We start from the raw sequence: 19,934 nt of genomic DNA on the forward strand, positions 1-19,934 counted from the left end.
CTAACCTATCAACATGCACTGCGTTTCACAAAAACCTAAAATATACCAGAAAAGACATTTAACGGGCATTAAAAGGTGGAAAGCCACACCACTAAATCACTGCGAACGCTTAAAAAAAACAAAAACAAACAAAAAACCTTAAATTGCCTTGACTTGGCTAAATTGATGTAAAAGAAAAGAAGTTGCACGAAAGCAGCAGCGCATCTCTAAAATAAATCAAGCACAGTAGCCCACGAAGTCTAGCTCGGCCTCACATCTGATCTCAGTGCGAGCCCACGTCACATCAGCTGATGGCACAGCTGATACCGTTCTGTGCATCCAGCCTCACTTAGGCCACGCTACTCAAGCTGCTTTAGCCTTCATACACTTGCCGTTGCATGTGCAAACCTCCACCCACAGCTCCTCCTTCTTCATGCTGTTTCTGACGCAGATCTTGCTGCTGCTCTCCCCAGCTCTGGCTTTCCACTTATTTACAAGCTTATCTAGAGCTACGTAAAAAAAAAAAAAAAAGGTTTTCTTTTAACTATAGTGGCCCTGACTGAAATCCTATTTGACAGGACTGATGTAGCTTTACATGGTTGTATTAAGAAATGTTACTGTGAGATTAGAGTTGACGAGAAAGGTACAGGGAGGTGGGGGTGGGGTCATTTCATTGATGAGAAAAGCAACACAAAGAGGCAAACAGCACTTCAACGCTATCAAAAACAGCATACACATGCTCATTCAGGGCACATTATCTTGGCAATTTTGACTATTTTAGGTCTGATATTTATAATCTATTAAAAGTGAACTCAAACTAACTCAACTGATAAAATTCTCTCTGCATCCCTGCAATAACTTATCATTTCAGACTGCTAAGAATGTCTTCCCCCCCTGAGAATATCAACGTCATATTTGTAGTACTGACACTTATCTCTAACTTGTGCTGTCCCCTCTATTAAGTGGAGAAACAACTGATCAAACGAAACACCGGGCAAAGGCACAAGAGCGGTTTCCGAGCCACTAAGAACACAAGCGAAACACAGAATAAGCAATATTTCATCTCTTATAAACAAATTCTCCCCATTTAAGGAATTACTTCATACGTCTCGCACAATCCCTTCTTCTAATTTTCAAAAACGAGACACTGTAAACAGTTTTCTTTGACCAAGAGTACAAAAGTGGTTACAGACACTCATTACAGGTTAGAGACATTCACATTTAAAGGGCAATCAGGCCCTTTGACTACAGTTCAAAGTCATCTATCAAAATATAGAGCAGAAAAACAAGGCAGGAAGTCAAAAACATAAGACATGAACAGAATGTAATCTTGTTATACAGCCTGGTGTTAAAAACACTTTAGTGCCAGCAGGCATTCCTGCAGAAATCAGAAGCATTGTTGTTTTAAATGTCTTAATTTAAAAGCTTCATTCATAGCAAAAGAAAAACAATTTAGGACTCAAGTACTTAAAAATAAATCCCTTTCTTATATCTTCCTTTCTTTTAAAAGTAGAAACCAGCACTGTTCACAGGCAAAGGTTGCACATCGATTCTTAGGAAAAAGAAGAAGAAGAAGAATGTTATGACTTTTAAAACGCAGCACACTGGTTGCCTAATTTCATGTCACTGAAGCTATAAAATGTCACGTCATGCACACACTGGATGCAACCACATAGTTAACAATTACAAGTCATTTTGACAGAAGGACACTTTGTGGCGTTTGTTTCACAACAGCCGCACATTTAGTTACCCACAGGTCAAATTAACCCTTTGATTACCCACAGTAGCTCTCTCTCTCTGCTGAAGTCCTCCCCTGCACGTGGCCACTACCACATGCAAAAAGCCGCTGGCCCAAAGCCTGGATTATAGATCAGACAGTCCCTCCCCGTGCTCACTCAGCTCCATGGTGTAATAGTCCAGAGGACGCCTGGGAAAGCACACAGCAGCGTTACAAAATGTAAAACTTTTATTTTTTAAACAGCTGACAAAAAGTGTCTTTTAGATGTAGCTGAAGAAATATAAGACATACTGAAGGGTTTTCACCTAAATTCTGCAATCCATAAACCTGAAAATGTGGATGTTTGAACCTTAAATCTGCTCTTGTGTTGTTTCACTCTTTGATACACTTAATATACCTCTAATAATGCATAAAAATGTGTGATCAGAAAGTTCTAGGACTCCAGCACTCCTGCTAGTCCTAACGGTGACCCCTTAGCTCGTGAATTTCATTTAGAGGAGAAAGTCGCAGAGCAATGGATTTCTGTGAAGTCATTTCCTGACATTTTTTTTTTTTTTTAAATCACTGGTCTTTATATAGTCCTGTGAGTTTTACTTCCTCCCTGTGGTAGTTATTCATCCTGAATAATCAGTTCATCTTCCTCCATGCGGGAACCCAGTTCTGGTAAGCAGGGTGGGAAGTGACTGAATGAAGGTTTCACAAAAAAGATGAGGATATGTCAGGTACCATAACTCAAAGGAACTGTATCCTGATCGATATTATTACAGAGACACACACACACACCAAAAAACAAAAAACAAAGCATGCTCCTGGCTTAGACACTGCTATCTGGTGTCTGACTTGTAGCTCTCGTTACGAACTGTAATCCTCAAAATGAAACTCAGGTCAGCTCATCAGGCAACGTTGTGCAAACTCTGTGCAAGTTTGAGGTCTGCAACTAAATTGAAACACATGCATGCAAGTGGCTAAAAAGAGTTCAATGTAATCTAATCAGTAGGAGTCCTACAGCAGTCATGGAACTTCACAAGTAGTGCTGACAGGAAGAAGGTCAGTTTTTATAAATAGTTACAGAAGACGTTTACAGACACTCAGATGAGCAGGAACTTCATGGTAATTTGGGGCTTTAATGATTTCTTTAAATTGCTCTTTCTCCATGGTGCAGTGGTTGTGTTTAATTACTTTAATAAACAAGAAGTGGAAGCACAAGTTTGAATTTATTTTGGATTTTCTCTAATCCGCCTCTAATACATAGAGGCTCAAAGATAAACACAGACACCAACTAATATTTTGTTAAATGTCTCTTAGCACTTCGGCCAGATGCCTCTCTTATAATTCTGGCTGGATATTTACCAATTCTGCCAAGAAGTGTGGTCAAAGTTCATTTAAATTGGTTGGTTGGTTTCCTGGCACAGACCCGGCTTGTAAGAGTAGTCCACAGACTTTCAACAGGTTTGAGGTCAGGACTTTGGGAAGGCCGTTCCAGCAGCTTAATGTTAGCCTGCTTTATCTGTTCCAAAACCAGTCAGTACATGTAAACTTCTGACTACAACTGTTATTTACTCAATCTTTCACAGCTGGAAGCGTACACCCAAAAGTCAGAGCTCAAGGCTGGATTATAACTTGGACACGTGGTCTTGGCTAAATGAGCAGTGCCCATTGTGGTGTAGTGAACTCTGACACACATATTTTAAATCACAGGAATCACTACAAATCAAACGATTACACAAATTTCTGAAAAGATTTATATAGCAAATACATCCATAAAAGGCTTTTGCCATATTGTGATAAGATATTTAAAAATGTCTACATTCATATGTAGTATGAAAGGGGGAGATGATGCAGGAGATCTTACCTCCTCCTGTAGAAATACGTGACCAGAGCAGCTCCTAGTCCCAGCACCAGGATCACAGCTACTATCAGCCCTATCTGTAACCCCAGGGCAGATGCTAAAAAGAAGAGCAAAGGTAAGTTACACTGTCCTGGTCGTGATTGGTGTTGTAACATTCAACCTCCTACACGCAGCAAAAAGCCAACGCAGCCATCGCCCTGGACAGGTGGTTCATTCGCCTTTCCCACGTTCCAACCAGCCACACCTGTGTCCACCTGCAGCTCTTGCCAGTCTGAAGGTGTTTGAGGGGGTGACCTGCTATTTGCTATGACAAGGTTTTCTCATGCTTATGTTAGATAAGGAGGCAATTTGTTCGATTTGTTTGGTGCTCTTTGGTTAGCTGATAATACTTTACAGATTCATTTGTTTTGCCCACTGCTAGCCCCGATTCTCATTCCAACTCCTACACTTCTATAAATCTCTAAAGCAAACAAAATATTTGAACATTTCTAACAAGTTGTTTCTGTGGCTGTTTGGAACCTTGGGAAGGTGGATGTTATGGTCCTGCTGTGTTTCGGCCAGACCTAAAAGGCTATAACATACAATTTCTGAAAACGTAAGCGAAGAATAACAGCAATTTAAACATTAGGAAGGAAATTTAAAAGTGCAACAGAATTTGTTTTATTTAGATATTTTGATGCATAGAAACCTCATCTCTTTTTGCAAAACACAGCTTTCTGGGTCACAGAACACAATACAAAGCAGAAGGAGTCCAAGCAACACTGAGCCGAGAAATACTTCATACGGCAGCGAAACAGAAACTCCAACTGTCTCTTGTGGAGAGTTTTTAATTAACAGCAAATTATTTTCTCCTCAGTCTATTTTCACTTTGTACTATTAGTCATGTATTTGTATTTGTATGTGGGATCAGTTCTTTATAAATCGTTCCTTACCCTGCCAAAATTCACAGGCACAAGACCCTTTACTTGATTGATAATTACATTTTTGGGCTTAAATGTTGCTGTGTTGAATCTAAACCAGGGTCTTTCACTTCTTATGTTGAACTTTTTAAAATACTCTTGTTTAAACCACTGTAAAGTGTGCACCTACTATAAAAAAAATATGCATAATGTTCCAACATTTAAACTAACAGAAGAACTTATTATTAATATAAACATAACATAATAAGAAGTTACTTTCTCGTTTCCTTTATGTTACTAAGGGTAAGAGCAGGTCAGATTTCATTCTAATTAGGGAGGTCCTTCACCTTTCACCTTTATAAATCATGCATGAAACACAATGATCTAATTATATGATCTAATAATTTCCCGCAGAGAGCAAGACATAGTAAAGATAAAGGTAATCAGCCTGCTGCAGCATTTCTAATCTAAAAATGACCATTTCCACTTTTTTTTAGATAACTTTCTGATGAGCAATCACCAGCTGTCACATTTCCTGCGACTGGTTCACAATAAAAGCCAGGATGTAAAGTGTGGCAGCACAGTACTTTAAAAATGAACTGTATGTAATTAAACATAGTATCATGATGGCAGTTAACACTTAGGATCATAATGATTACTTTAAGTACTTTCAGACTTCGTGGCAGGCTGGTTGCTCTCCAGATTTTACATTTTCCACTATTTTACATTTGACAGATTTACACTTGCTTTATTTTTGTTTTCAAAGAGGCAAATTCTGTCTTACATGAGCCTTTTGAACCAGAGGTCAAAAGACTACAACAAATTCCTGTGTGCCAAAATCAGACAGGCCACGATTACCTTTTAAAACAAGTGGAGACACAAGAAATTTCTTTGATTTCATGCAGTGAAATTTGGGATCCAAAGAACCAAATTTAGAAGTTTAGACTTATGCCTGATTAAGGCTTCGTATTTCTTACATAGCCTACTAGAGTAGTCAATGACGTTTATGCTTATGTGTGCTGCATTACATGCTAATTACCATGTGGTATGTGCCAGCCAGCCAGTTCCATTTCTCGGGAGGCGGACGTCAGGCAACTAGGTGGGTTATGATGCAGATTTCCTGCTGATTTCCTGCTAAATTGGGCACTTCACTGCAGACTACAGGGTCCTGACTGATTGCTGTAGCTAATCTTTTTGAAACAATGATGCTGAACTGCTACAAGGTCATTCTTACATGTGCTTGTGTAACGACCGGTAGTGGGGGAGGAGCAGACATCTCCCTGGGTGGACGACAGGTTCATATGCGATGTCTGGATGATCAGGGCCCTCTGATGGGCCGACAGAGCCTGAATGCTCCCCCAAACTCGCAGCCAGCCAGACACACAAGAAAAGTTTGCCCCTTAAACAAGAACAGACAGACAAATTTTTCACCTTCTACAAAAAATTGCTCAGGTTGTGCATTTTTTTGTATACATATAGACTCTGTAAACCTGGGAGGTTGGAGCTTATATTGAACAGCAGCATTTGTGGCAGTTTTTCAGTGTTTATGAGGGACATAGGGCATGATGATGAAAGGAAACAAGCCACACCTGAGCCCGCCTATCTCCTAATGATTTCATTCTCCAACTATAAGTTTCTAGAGCTGTTTCAAAGACCAGGGATGAGCTACTGTAGTCTTTCATTGAATATGAGCCTAATGTGGTTGGTTTTGTGGAAAAGTGGCTCACCTTGGAGATACAGAGCAGAAATGCCACAATGACATCGCTGCTCTAAGTAGTCTGCCACCTCAGAGACCCCCTTCCCCTGGATAAGACCACTGCAGTCTGTGAAAAACAGAGTGTGAGCTCTTAGTTACTGCGTTATAATGAGACCATCTTGATTTTATTAATTTATTTATTTATTTTTAAGCCGGACGCCACGAGCAAGGGATGAATCTGACAAACAAAATAAAATGGGCATTAAATTGTGTTCAATGAAGCTAAAAATGAGCACAAACTAACATAAAATTTACCACGAAAATAATGTCTGATTATGTCAAAAATGAGAAATCAGACTGTTTTTCCATTTCTTCATAAATTTTGACTTCTTTTTGCAAACACAGGAGTTGCCTTCTGCTGGCAGTCAGAAAGAATGCAGGTATAAGGCACTTCATGTAAGCTTCCATATCCCGTAACATTTTTTTTTTTTTACTTTTATAAACGTTCATTTTAAGATGCCTTACCTCCCACCTGCTCTTGCCAGTCAGTGGACAGCGGTCCGAGGCAAAGATCAATCTGACTTGAGAAGGTGGAGCTAGGACAGAGGTTGGTGCTGTGAGGTGTGGCAGACGAGGTGGTCCAGGATGAGGGGCTCCTCACCTCACAGCATGAACACCGGCTAAGTGTGACGGGACCATCTTCCACTGACCTGCACGTACAGCGCATGTTTGAGTACAGTGATTTTGAATGGTACACATACTGACAGTAATTTGAACAAACATTCCTCAAAATGCCAAAGGTGCAATTAGGTACATTTTTAAATGCTTGTCTGACTCAGTCAGTGTTAAACAGCTAAACAAAAAACAGTTTCTTAGAAAATAGTCAGTTTTATTGACTTGGCTGAAAGTGAGTGAAAAAGCAGCCAAGCAAAGAAAAACTTTGGAAAACATTCGGAAAGCCTGGAGAGCCACTGCTCAAGTGCACTTGGAAAAAAATTATATTTAGATATGTGGGGTGGCTCAAGACTTGCACTGTGTGCATTACTTCAGACGCTTATCAATCTTTTCATCAATCTTCTTGTCTCAGAGACACTCTGCTAGGCCTCTTGGACCCTGACCTCTGTTGATCTCTGCACTTGTCCATCAGGCCAATCTTTTCCAGAAAGTGTAAAAAAAAAAAATCTTAATAAAAACAACTATTACTTTGCTGTATGGTCGAATGGTGTAGCCTTTAAACACAGACAGTATAGTCTCAAATGTCTGATTGCATTTGGCAGTCATTCCTCTTGTTCTCCAAATTTGTGCTGATAGAATATGAGCCGAACTTCACAGTTCAGCACAAACACACACACACACGCACGCACGCACACACACACACACACACACACACACACACGCACACACACGCACGCCTCCAGCTGTTTGTTCCTGATTGAACCTTTTACCACCACCTGGAGAAAATTGGGTTTCTACTTTCACTTTCTATTTTCACAGCTCCAATTACCTGAAGTGACGCATGTTTGAAATGTGTTTTTCTGATCAAATCATAGACAAGTCTGACAGACTTTGATTAATCAAATATGGCATTTGCTGTGATTAGGAAACATTTTTGCTACAGGTTTCTATGGTTATATTTCACTGAGTTATATTTGTATAGTAAGTAATGGAGGCAGCTATGCCTACTTAAAACGTATGAAAAGGCTAAATAAATGGTTACTTTCTGTGTTTAAATGTGTTGTTTTATGTTCTTTGGATCTTTTTTTCCTGTGAATAAGGACATCTTTTGTCTTAATGACAAAGTCTTGAAATATCTCTACAAAGCTGTGGTTTTGAGCGCCATCATTAATTATAAAGTGTGTGATTCATGTGTTGAGTCATGTGTGTACCTGAGAGCTGGGATTACTTGTCTCCCCCTGGTGGTGGACAGAGAGGACAGCAGTTGCCGGTTCTCACTGAACACAAGCACATCTCTGAGGCTGGAGTTGGTCAGAGCAGTTCCAGCTCTGCAGATGCTGAATAGGTCGTAGCACAGGACTACAGCTCCTCGCCCGGGAATCGTGGAGCCCTCTGGGAAGGTCTGATCTATGCAGAGAGAGAAGGTGAACCGGTTACAGACAAAAAAAAAGTGAGGCGAGTCAAAGAGGCAAATAGATTTGGTTGGTTTTAAGAAAGAAAATCTTCAATTGCTCTCACCTGCACCGGTGACATTTCCAATGATGTAAAATCCGTCCCGGTTAATAGATCTGGTCAAGGGAAGGGCAATGACGGTCCCACTACGCTCCTGGTCAAACACAGAGAGCACCAGGCCCTGCAGGTCTGTCATAGGTGGCCCGTGAAGCTCCACAAAGGCCCGCTGCTGGCTGTGATTGGTCCAGTGGTTGCTAGCCACCTCACTGATAACCACACCGTCAGGGGCAGGAGGAGGGCGAGGGCAGCTGTTTTCCCTCAGAGGGGTTGGTGGAGCCACCTACACGGGATGACACAAGACGCAGACCTATATTAACTTCAAAAATGTCTGTGACAAAACAGAAAAGATAATAAACCACCCAATCCTGACTTAGTGCTTTATTGTCTGAAATGTTAATACTCACTGAAAAAGCAGACAGGTCATAGGGGTAAAGGCCTCTACAACGGCTAAGGGCCTCATCACCAGGCAGAACCTCCGGGTCCTCCAGCAGTGGCAGCTGTCCTGGAGTCAGAGCTTTACTCAGCTCCTGTGCCTCCCTGTCTGACCCTCTCTGTCGATAAACCACAGCATCCAGCAGGCCTTTAGTAGGAATTCCCCTCTGCGCGGCCGACGGTGGGCCGAAGGGGCTGCGATAGAGCGCCACAGCATCTGGTCCGTTCTGGATGGTGTTGGGAGGCAGGCGCAGCGATGGGGCTGGCACCAACCTGTCGCTGCCCAGCAGAAAATACCCTTTGGAGGTGGTGAAGTGTCCGCTCAGGCTGATCTCCCTGTACGGTTTGTTATTGTGCGCACTGAAGAGCAGTATCCAGATGTCCTGCAAGGAGACTCGGCGGCCTGATGGGTGCCACAGCTCGATGTACTCCCCGTCCTCAGCTGCGCCGGGTGTATCAGTGTTCAGCTCGTTGATCAGGAAGTCAGTGTTGCCCCAGGGTGGGAGGTGAGGCGGCGAGTCTGTGCCTCCTGGAACCACTGGAGCATAAAAGGAGGAATTTATTAGGGATTTATTAGGCCACTGCAGCTCAGCAACAAGGTGATGTTTTCCTACAGCTGACGACGTCCCCTCTTAAACTCCCACATACAGCGCAATCATGAAACATAACACCGTGATAAAAGTATGATGTCACCTCTACTACTAGTGATCTCATGATCACGTTTGTCATCATATTCAAGATGGTTTGATTTGTCATAGGGCTGAACAACCTTAATGGAAACATAAACTGATCACATAGCTGCTTCAGAAGGAAAATACTATGGAGCAATGTTAAAAATATTCCAGATAAAACATATGAAACTTCTTAAATAGATGATTGCACATCAGAGCACAATGGAAACACATGTAAGGACGTCCTTAACATATTTATTATGCATTTAATAATTGATGTGTTCATCAGCTTCAGACACACTGCACAGCTTCATAGTTCACTCATCCACAAATGAAGAGGAATTCCCTCAACAGCAGACCTGGACAGGTAACTGTTGGCATCACATTCAGAGCATATCTCACAAAGTCTTCAAAATCTTGTACATGCTTATACAGTGGGGCAAAAAAGTATTTAGTCAGCCACCGATCGTGCAAGTTCCCCCACCTAAAATGATGACAGAGGTCAGTAATTTGCACCAGAGGTACACTTCAACTGTGAGAGACAGAATGTGGAAAAAAAAAAATCCATGAATCCACATGGTAGGATTTGTAAAGAATTTATTTGTAAATCAGGGTGGAAAATAAGTATTTGGTCAATAACAAAAATACAACTCAATACTTTGTAACATAACCTTTGTTGGCAATAACAGAGGTCAAACGTTTACTATAGGTCTTTACCAGGTTTGCACACACAGTAGCTGGTATTTTGGCCCATTCCTCCATGCAGATCTTCTCGAGAGCAGTGATGTTTTGGGGCTGTCGCCGAGCAACACGGACTTTCAACTCCCGCCACAGATTTTCTATGGGGTTGAGGTCTGGAGACTGGCTAGGCCACTCCAGGACTTTCAAATGCTTCTTACGGAGCCACTCCTTTGTTGCCCGGGCGGTGTGTTTTGGATCATTGTCATGTTGGAAGACCCAGCCTCGTTTCATCTTCAAAGTTCTCACTGATGGAAGGAGGTTTTGGCTCAAAATCTCACGATACATGGCCCCATTCATTCTGTCCGTAACACGGATCAGTCGTCCTGTCCCCTTGGCAGAAAAACAGCCCCATAGCATGATGTTTCCACCCCCATGCTTCACAGTAGGTATGGTGTTCTTGGGATGCAACTCAGTATTCTTCTTCCTCCAAACACGACAAGTTGAGTTTATACCAAAAAGTTCTACTTTGGTTTCATCTGACCACATGACATTCTCCCAATCCTCTGCTGTATCATCCATGTGCTCTCTGGCAAACTTCAGACGGGCCTGGACATGCACTGGCTTCAGCAGCGGAACACGTCTGGCACTGCGGGATTTGATTCCCTGCCGTTGTAGTGTGTTACTGATGGTGACCTTTGTTACTTTGGTCCCAGCTCTCTGCAGGTCATTCACCAGGTCCCCCCGTGTGGTTCTGGGATCTGTGCTCACCGTTCTCATGATCATTTTGACCCCACGGGATGAGATCTTGCGTGGAGCCCCAGATCGAGGGAGATTATCAGTGGTCTTGTATGTCTTCCATTTTCTGATGATTGCTCCCACAGTTGATTTTTTCACACCAAGCTGCTTGCCTATTGTAGATTCACTCTTCCCAGTCTGGTGCAGGTCTACAATACTTTTCCTGGTGTCCTTCGAAAGCTCTTTGGTCTTGGCCATGGCGGAGTTTGGAGTCTGACTGTTTGAGGCTGTGGACAGGTGTCTTTTATACAGATGATGAGTTCAAACAGGTGCCATTCATACAGGTAACGAGTGGGGGACAGAAAAGCTTCTTACAGAAGACGTTACAGGTCTGTGAGAGCCAGAGATTTTCCTTGTTTGAGGTGACCAAATACTTATTTTCCACCCTAATTTACGGATAAATTCTTTACAAATCCTACCATGTGGATTCATGGATTTTTTTTCACATTCTGTCTCTCACAGTTGAAGTGTACCTCTGGTGCAAATTACTGACCTCTGTCATCATTTTAAGTGGGGGAACTTGCACAATCGGTGGCTGACTAAATACTTTTTTGCCCCACTGTATTAGGATACTGAATTATAAAAATTCTATTCAAAACACAAACATTTCTTTTTTAATGACTATTATATATCAGTCGCAAGATTCATAGTCACTATTTTCTACACCACTTACTGCAGCAGTCGCTAATAAGACCTAACCTACAATCTATTAATACCTAAATGACAGCCAGTGTTACATAATACACACAAATGGTTTCCAACATGATAAAATAGGTTGTGCAGTCTGAAAATATTTGATTGTTTTGAGATGAGAGATTCTATTGATATTTTTTACATGAGCAGCGAAAGATGATTCTGATGTGATGTAGAGGAGAGACAAGCTTTGGGTTTAACACGTTTGTATGTAAACTTAAAAACAAGTATATTAGCTGATCGTGTGTGTGTGTGTGTGTGTTTGTGTGTCGCATGCAATATTTATGCAGTGGGTTATCATTTAGGGACGCAGCAGAACACTGAAAGTGAAAATATCTGCATTTGTCCCAAACTGTGACTTCTGCAATGAAGTACCAAAACATGAATTTTTGTAGCACTACATGCTTAATAAGACTGACAGAGTATCATTTATTAATGAGGACCATATTTCCCCAAACACCGGGATAGCTGCCTGTTTTAGGAAAGCTCTACTTTAGCCCGGAGATGCACATGGATAGGCTCAAGAGAAGCTTCTTCCCAATGGCCATCTGGGTGCTCAATGAGAACACTGCTCGGGGCTACAAAACCCTCCATCCATCAGCTCCACCACTATAGAATAAACAGCCATATCCCATAAAACCAACTCATATCTTCATTGCCTTATTAATCATGATATGTAAACACCTAATTTACCCTAAAACCAACTTAAAGACATTCACTGAGAAGGTTGGAAGTTCACAATGCAGAAATACAAACACCACACTGAACTCTGACCAATGACAGCCAACAATGGAAAAAGCACAAGGTTGCTGATCATTATAACCGTCAAGACTTTCCTGCAAAGTCTGATTACGTGTGTACATCTAATTAAACTTCTTGGATGTGTCACTTTCTGATTTGTTGTGGTTTACAGTTTAGTGATATGTTATTGTGGAAAAATATTCATGCACTACATTTACAGCTCATGGACCCAGTCTTCATGACATTACCTACTAGTTTCTGAAATTTGGATTTTTAAGCCTCAATGTTTTGTTGCCACAATGACAGGGCTTTTTGTTGTTTGTTTTTAAGCCAGAATTGACCATATTTGGATGAGGACACGCACTGCTAAGTTATTAGCTAATGCTAGCACGTTCCATGTGGATGTACCGCACAGCGAGCCATAATATTTGACAGGCAAGTACATAAAAACGCTATAAAAGGCAGCAACAGCACAATAGAGATGATCAGTTCAGTGACTCATGAGGTGAGGTCACATGGCCACATGGCCATGATTGCATGCCTGTCAATCAAACTGGCTACAGTTCTAACTTTAACTCTTAACAGGAAACAAATTGACCACTTATCCCCCCCCCCAAAAAAAGAAAAAAAAAATCATCCACCATACATAGTGTGACTGCTTTCATATTCACTTGGTAATTTGAGTACTTCAGCAACTTTTCTGTCTTTTTTTTTAGCAGCGATTAACTGAAATTATTTTGGGGCCTTAAAGAAATGGATTTGATTTTTTATCATTATTGCGACCTCACTAATTACAAACTCCTTGAAAGCTCTTTCTTATTTGTCTGATCCTAACGGTTGTGAAGGCATGCCTAGACAATGCATTTGTTAGGCAGCCACCACCACACAGAGCATGTGCAAAGTGGCGGGCGTTGTACGGTTCCCACACACTGTCACAGAGGATAAACAACCCAAATCTCTGCCTGAGGAAGAATCACCATGGTCATAATTAAGTAAATACATAACAGCTGCACAGACAAAACTCTTGCATTGTTTTCTTTGTGAGCAGTAACCTTTTTTTATTAAAGGATTCTCTCCTATAAATAGTGGGACATTTAGTTTTTTTGGTTTTATGTATAACCTGTGAAGCAGACATTCAATTTTCCATTTTCTTATAACCTTTATTTAACAAAAATATTTAATAATAAAAAATAACTGAAAATACAAATAAAGCTAAACTAAAATAACAATAAAATATTAAAATAAAACAAAATAATAATTAAAAAATAATTAAAACATTTAAATAAATGACAGACAGACCGATAGATTTTTTTTTTTTTTTTTTTTTAAATCAACCCTGCTGCAAAAACATGCATAACGGCTAATCAAAGGCACATGTTGGCATGACAAAACATGAGAATCAGAAATGATTGAGCCACATATGCTCAACAATCCCACTTCGAGCTTTAGGTTATTGTCTTGGGACATAAGACAAGATAATAAACCTCCAGCTTCTCCTGAGCTTTCCCTCTAATCACATCTACATAAAATCTTTCATTTCCAGTTTTATCTAAACAACATAATATTTCAACGTTTGCATCAACGTCTGGTCACAACTCTAACGGCACGCAAATTCTGAATAACCAAATTCATCGTCTCCTTGGGAAAATTCCTGCGACGAGATGAAAAAGAAAAAAATAATCAATTTGAAAGCATCCCTGATTGCATGCCTATGCATGTAGTGCCTTATGTTACACGTGCCAAAGAATTCAACAATCAAAAACTGTCTTTCCCTGCAAACAGCTCACACAGATTTTCCCATGGACACTCATTGGATGTTTTTTTATTATGGCAATACGTCTTCTTGCTGCACTCCCATCTGTTGGAGTCAAAGCTGCTAACCGATATCCTTCCTGCCAGTTGTGTTGGGATGGTGCATGTGACGACTCGTCGCGTGAAGAGACTGGCAAATCCTCACGATACCACACACCAAGGCACCACAAAAACTTGGTGGGTGAGCAGCAGGATGAAGCATTTTTAGCCAGCTGCATTATTTACTACACAGAAAAGTCTTCTCTCATAAATACATTCACATGTCTGTTCTACTATTTATGACTCGTGGATTTTCATACACCATGAATCCAACCTTGTTTCTTTTGTCATGTTATAGTTTCACGACGCACTAAGGTCTGGACTCCAACCAGCGCAGTTTAGCAACTGGAGTCATGTTGTTGGAATATGTGCAAAATGTGGTTTGGTGGCATCAGGCCTTTACCTGAAAATAAGTCTTTTTAGTTTGGCAGTTTAAAACCTGCAGGCTATAAACGATGGGGAAAATAATTATTCCATGTTATGATGAATTTGTAAGTTTGCTCATTCAAAGAAATGAACTAAAATTTTTATGGCCTGTTTAATCATAATGGACAGAAAGAGAATATCAACCAAATATAAAGAAAAAAATTTGATTTCCATGTCACTGAGTGAAATAAATACTTGATCCACAAGCAAAGCATGACTAAGTACTTGGTGGAGAAATCCTTGTTGGCAGCACAGCGCTAAGACATTTCCTGTAGTTCGTCACTCCTCTTCAGAGAAACTCTAAATCCTTTAGGTTTTTTTGGTTGCCACTCGGAAACTCAAAGTTTCAGCTCCCTCCACAGATTTTCTAAAGGACTGAGGCTTGAAGACTGGCCAAGTCACTAACCTTAATGTGCTTCTTCTTTAGCCAATCCTTTGGTGCTGCAGTGGTATATTTTGGGTCTGGAAGGCCCATCCATGACCCATCTTCCACGTTCTGATTGAGGGAAGGAGCTTATTGTCTAAGATTTTATTGCACATGGTCCATTGTGAAAAACAGCCCCAACCATAACTGTGGGGCGTTGACTGTGGTGCTCTTTGGGTCATATTTAGCATTTATCTTCCTCCAATCACGGCGGATGGAGTTGATGCTTGATTTTGGCTTCATCTGACCACAGCACTTTCTGCCAAGACTTCAGTGAACCATATAGATGTTAACTGGTAAACTTAACACGGGCCTGTACATCTGCCTACTTGAGCAGGGGAACCTCGCAGGTGCTGAAAGATTTCAATTCATTTCAGCGTAATGGATTGCATTTGTGTTCTTGGTGGCTGTGGTCCCAGCTGCCTTCAAGATCTCTAACTAAGCTCCTCCCTTGTTGTTTTAGGATGATCCACCAACTTTCTAACAGTCATCATCACCCAATGAGGCAAAATCTTGCATTGAGCTCCAGACTGAGGGCGACTGATGGACATTTCATCCATTTCTGAATAATCGCACCAACAGTTCTTCTTACAAAGCTTCTTCCTGATGGTCTTGTAGCTCATTCCAGCCTTGTGCAAGTTGACAGTATTGTCCCTGACATCCTTTGGTTCTTACCCATGGTGGAAGAAATTGATTCTGTGGACAGGTGTCCTTTATACACATAAGGAGCTTAGATCGGGAGTATCTGTAATTGATTGACTGATTGTAATAAATCTGTACGAGCCAGAATTCTGGCTGGGTTTTAGGGGATTAAATACTTATGTCACTCAACAACATGCAAATCTATTTATAAGTTTTATCTAATGTGTTTTTTCTGGATTTTTGGTTGATATTCTGTTTCTCTCCATTAAAATGAAACAACCATAAAAAATGAAACTGGTCATTTCTTGGAAAGCGAGGAAACTTGCAAATTCAGCAGGGGATCAAATGCTTATTTACCCTATTGTATCACTCAGCATTAATGGTGCCATGTGCTCTGATGCACCCAGATACCATCACACAGGCTGGCCTTTGAACTGTGTACTGACAACAACCAGGATACTCCTCTTCCTTTTCTTTAACTAAGAGGATGCGGTATGTGTGATTTCCAAAACCAGTCTCAGGACAGTTTTCAATTTTTCCTTAGTCCAGCTTAAATGGGAGCTGTGTTTTCTAGATTTTGTTCACCTTCTTTTACATAGTTTTATTTTGAATTAGTAGACCCAGCAACAATACACCAAATATGCACACGCCACAGGTGGCAGACCTAAAGTGGACTTTGAAGAAGTATAACAGGAACTGCTACATCGCCATCGGGACTCCAGCTATGTGTGTCTGCAATGGAGTATAATCGACACTTAAGATTTTCCATTAGAATAATCCAAAAACATGCATGCATGCCTGGAAAGCATTCAAAACACTTACCATTGCTGTGAGGGCAGATTTTTGGCCAGGGGCACTGGTTGGGCAGCCCAGGAGTTTGTGGAGCCTCCCAGAAGATGCCAGGGTCTCTGGCCCAGGTAGCCACACCACAGCGACTGAGATAGAAGCCGCCCTCCCTCAAACTGACAAAATAAAGAAATCATATGAAGAGCAATCATAGTTAACTATGGGCAAACACATTTAACTCTTGATGCTACCCAATAATAAAACCTTAAATTTTAAATGCACTTTTTCCATCAGGCTAAGACATTTTTGGCTTTAGAAAAATGTCATTTGGAATTTGGAACTAATTAATCCCATAAAGTTTGATAACTGTGATTGTAGGTCAGAATTCCCACGTAAACCATACATTCATCCGCTCAGAGCACTTAAGTACATCCACACAGAGCTAAAACAGCTCTAAAACACGGTCATATTTTTATCAGGGACGTGTTAATGAAATGCAGTGTTCAAATTCAAGTGCAAATATCAGCACAAGTCAAAGGCTACTTTTCACTACAGCTCTGCTGTGACCACACAGTGGAGAAAAGAGGAACACTGGTCACAAGCTGACCCTCTTCCCTCCATTGAGTGACTCAGCCTCATGTTGCACAACAAAACTACTGGCTCAAAAATAACCACAGAATATTGCTGACAGTCAAAATATCCACACACACACACACGCAAATATATTTATATTTTTTCTTTTTTTAAGAGTTTTACTTTTGAGCTTAAAATCGAGAAAAAACACTAAACTGTCAACAAGTCTTGCCTGTTGCTGAGCTGGTACGGCTGCCTGCCCGGTATGAGAGTCTCTGTGAGGTTGGCACTAGGCTTGTTTCCGGGTCCGGCATACACAAATGCATCTAGAGGCTGTATCTGGCTCAGTGGACTGCCTACAGGAAAGTCTGTAGCTTTTCCATTGTAAATGGCCACTGCCCCAGACTCATCTCCTGAGAAGCCATAAGAAAAGACGAATGAAAAATGACCAACGCACATGACAAACCTACAAAAGCAGAAGAAACCTAGACCCACAAACAATAAGCTTAAACTACAATAAAAAAGCCACTGGATCAGTACACACTGACCTTTCATGTAGCTCTTCTCTATGGTTACAGAGATCAACCCGTTCCTGGAGGTGTCCACATCCACGTCCACGCTGACACTGACCCGGTCTGTTTTCCCATCCCACACTACCAGTACCAGAGAACCTGCAGACGGAGCCTCCGTCAGCTCCACCAGCCCTTCCACCTGCCCTCCACCTAGCTTCAGCTCAGTAATTAAAGGGATGGTCAACGGAGCAGTAGGAGGGGTGCAGTTGTTTCGCTGACCAGGGGAGGGTGAGGACACCTGAAAGCCCCACCGATCTTCAGACAGCAGGCACCTTTCGATTGATTCGTCCCCCTCGAGCGCCATTTCATCCTCGACGAAAGCCGGCTCCCCGGGCGTGAGCATCTCCGCGAGGAACTCTGCACCTCCAGTACGGCGGGTCATGTAGACGACGGCATCCACTAACCCAACAGCCGTGACGTTCATCTTCTCATTATAGCGAGCGGCAGGTGTGCGGTAGAGGACAATGGCGTCCGGGCCGTTCTGGACTGTGTTTGGCGGCAGGAGGATGGCCGGTTTGGGGAGCATGTCCACCGAGCCCACCAAGAAGAAACCTCTGTCATCCGTGCTGTGGCCCTTGAGGTCCAGCACCTTGTAGGCTATATTTCCGTTTCCATTATAGAACACGAGGGTGTACCCGTCCAGCGGGGCCCGCTGTCCGCTGGTGTGATACAACTCCACGAACTCAGTGGTGTCCAGTCTTGGGTTGTCAGCATTGATCTCGCTGATGATGAGGCAGGGGTCACCTCCAACCATCACCACCAGGCAGAGACAGGCAACGCAGGCTAGACCGACCGCCATGGTTCACAGCTTCACTGAAGCAGCTCGGAAGCTTCTGCAAAGACAAAAAAAAGAGGGGGGGAGACCACCAGTTGCATTCCTCAGTGAAATAAACTTAGTTAAGGAGTATTAATAAGCCTGAGTGACATTTCACAGTTGTTCACCACTTGAGGAGAAGCCTCATAACATCATGAATGAGTCCTCTATGAGTGTATTTTTTTTTTTTTCGTTCATGGTGACAGTGGGAATGCACGTCTTCTGAATGAGTCATGAATTGTTGCGAAACGCAGAGGCAAGCAGAGGGAAACTTTGCGTGAAACGATGAAATGCCACACAAGTGAATAAATGGGATTAAGAAACTAAACAGCCACATATACTTTGAACTATACGAGAGAGGCATCAGCCTTCCCAGCCTTTCTTATTTACTTATCCCATTTCTGAGTCAATCTAAAGCTTAATCTTCACAGTATTTAACATTAGCTTTTAGTTATTTTTTTTTAAATGTGTGTTAGGGAGACTACATTAGATTGCACGGCAGTCACTCTTCTTGGTTGGAGAGAGGAGGGGAAAAACGCCTGTGGAGTTAAATTCTTTCACCAAATTATCTCGCATCTCACTGCAGTTATTCCGGTCACGGTTAGGCTGCTATGCATGCATCTTTCCGTCGAAAAGAAGAAGAAGAAAAAAAAGGCTGTCAATCTGATTTCTATCATTGCCACACAAGGTCCTAAAAAGCGTCGCGACTTACAGATTTTTCTCGGTCCTCTTCGTCCAGGTGTCGCTGGTTCGACAGCTCAAACTTCTCGAGTGGATGTAAAATCACCTCCCCGTCGGAAATATTATTGCTAAAGTTTGTTTTCTGTGCTCTGCCGCTCCCGTCATTCACAAAGCAGCACTTTCTCCCCCCACCTCCGACACCACCGTGCTGTGGGCGGTCAGACTGACTGAGGGGGATGATGCCTGCCAGGGAGGCTCAGGCCAGTCGCAGCTGAGGACAAAACGCCAGTAAAAAAACAGAAATAAAGAAAGAAACAGAGAGACGCAGTGCTAGCAGGAAGGAAAAAACAAGAAACAAAATTAGTCCGCAGCTGTGTGTGAATGCTGTAAATATGTCTGTCTGACTGACTGTCTGCAGCCTAATAATCTTCCGCGAAAGACGCCTTCAAAGACCTGAAGGGGGCCCCTGACCCCGCTCTGTGAACTAGGGGAGAGTGGCTTCAGTAACACTTCAATGAAAGCACAAGTCCCTCCCAGCGCCAGGTTTACTGTTTACTGCTGGTTTGTCTTTTAAAGAGAAGTTCATTAAAAAGCACAACTTCACAAGCATTTCTGTGGACTAGAAAGCCGAGCAGGTATATCTAGTTATATACGCCTCATGCACAACAATAAATTTGTTTTTGGGCATAGGCATAACAAAAACTCACGGGGAGATGAATACAAAGCTGGATCACCAACTGGGCCAAGCAGACCACTGACATGGGGCCCCTGACCCCCACAACAAAAGCCCCGGCTTAATAATGT

General features: G+C 42.0%; 1 protein-coding gene across 1 annotated transcript; it reads right to left on the reverse strand.

Annotated features, from left to right (window-relative positions):
- Positions 1-627: 627 nt before the first annotated feature.
- LOC308391394 (uncharacterized protein) lies at positions 628-19,612 on the reverse strand. The gene is made up of 12 exons (XM_080874021.1): positions 19,162-19,612; positions 17,612-18,468; positions 17,296-17,476; positions 16,527-16,666; positions 8,753-9,318; positions 8,355-8,628; positions 8,048-8,243; positions 6,687-6,871; positions 6,193-6,288; positions 5,700-5,864; positions 3,570-3,663; positions 628-1,906 (listed from the first exon to the last, which is right to left on the reverse strand). The coding sequence occupies exons 2-12, from the start codon at positions 18,432-18,434 to the stop codon at positions 1,843-1,845; spliced, it is 2,784 nt and encodes a 927-aa protein (XP_080730147.1). The 5' UTR covers positions 18,435-18,468; positions 19,162-19,612; the 3' UTR covers positions 628-1,842.
- Between the last annotated feature and the right edge of the window lie 322 nt (positions 19,613-19,934).

The sequence above is a fragment of the Rhamphochromis sp. 'chilingali' genome (genome assembly GCF_963969265.1).
Source record: "Rhamphochromis sp. 'chilingali' genome assembly, chromosome: 22".
NCBI lineage: Eukaryota > Metazoa > Chordata > Actinopteri > Cichliformes > Cichlidae > Rhamphochromis > Rhamphochromis sp. 'chilingali'.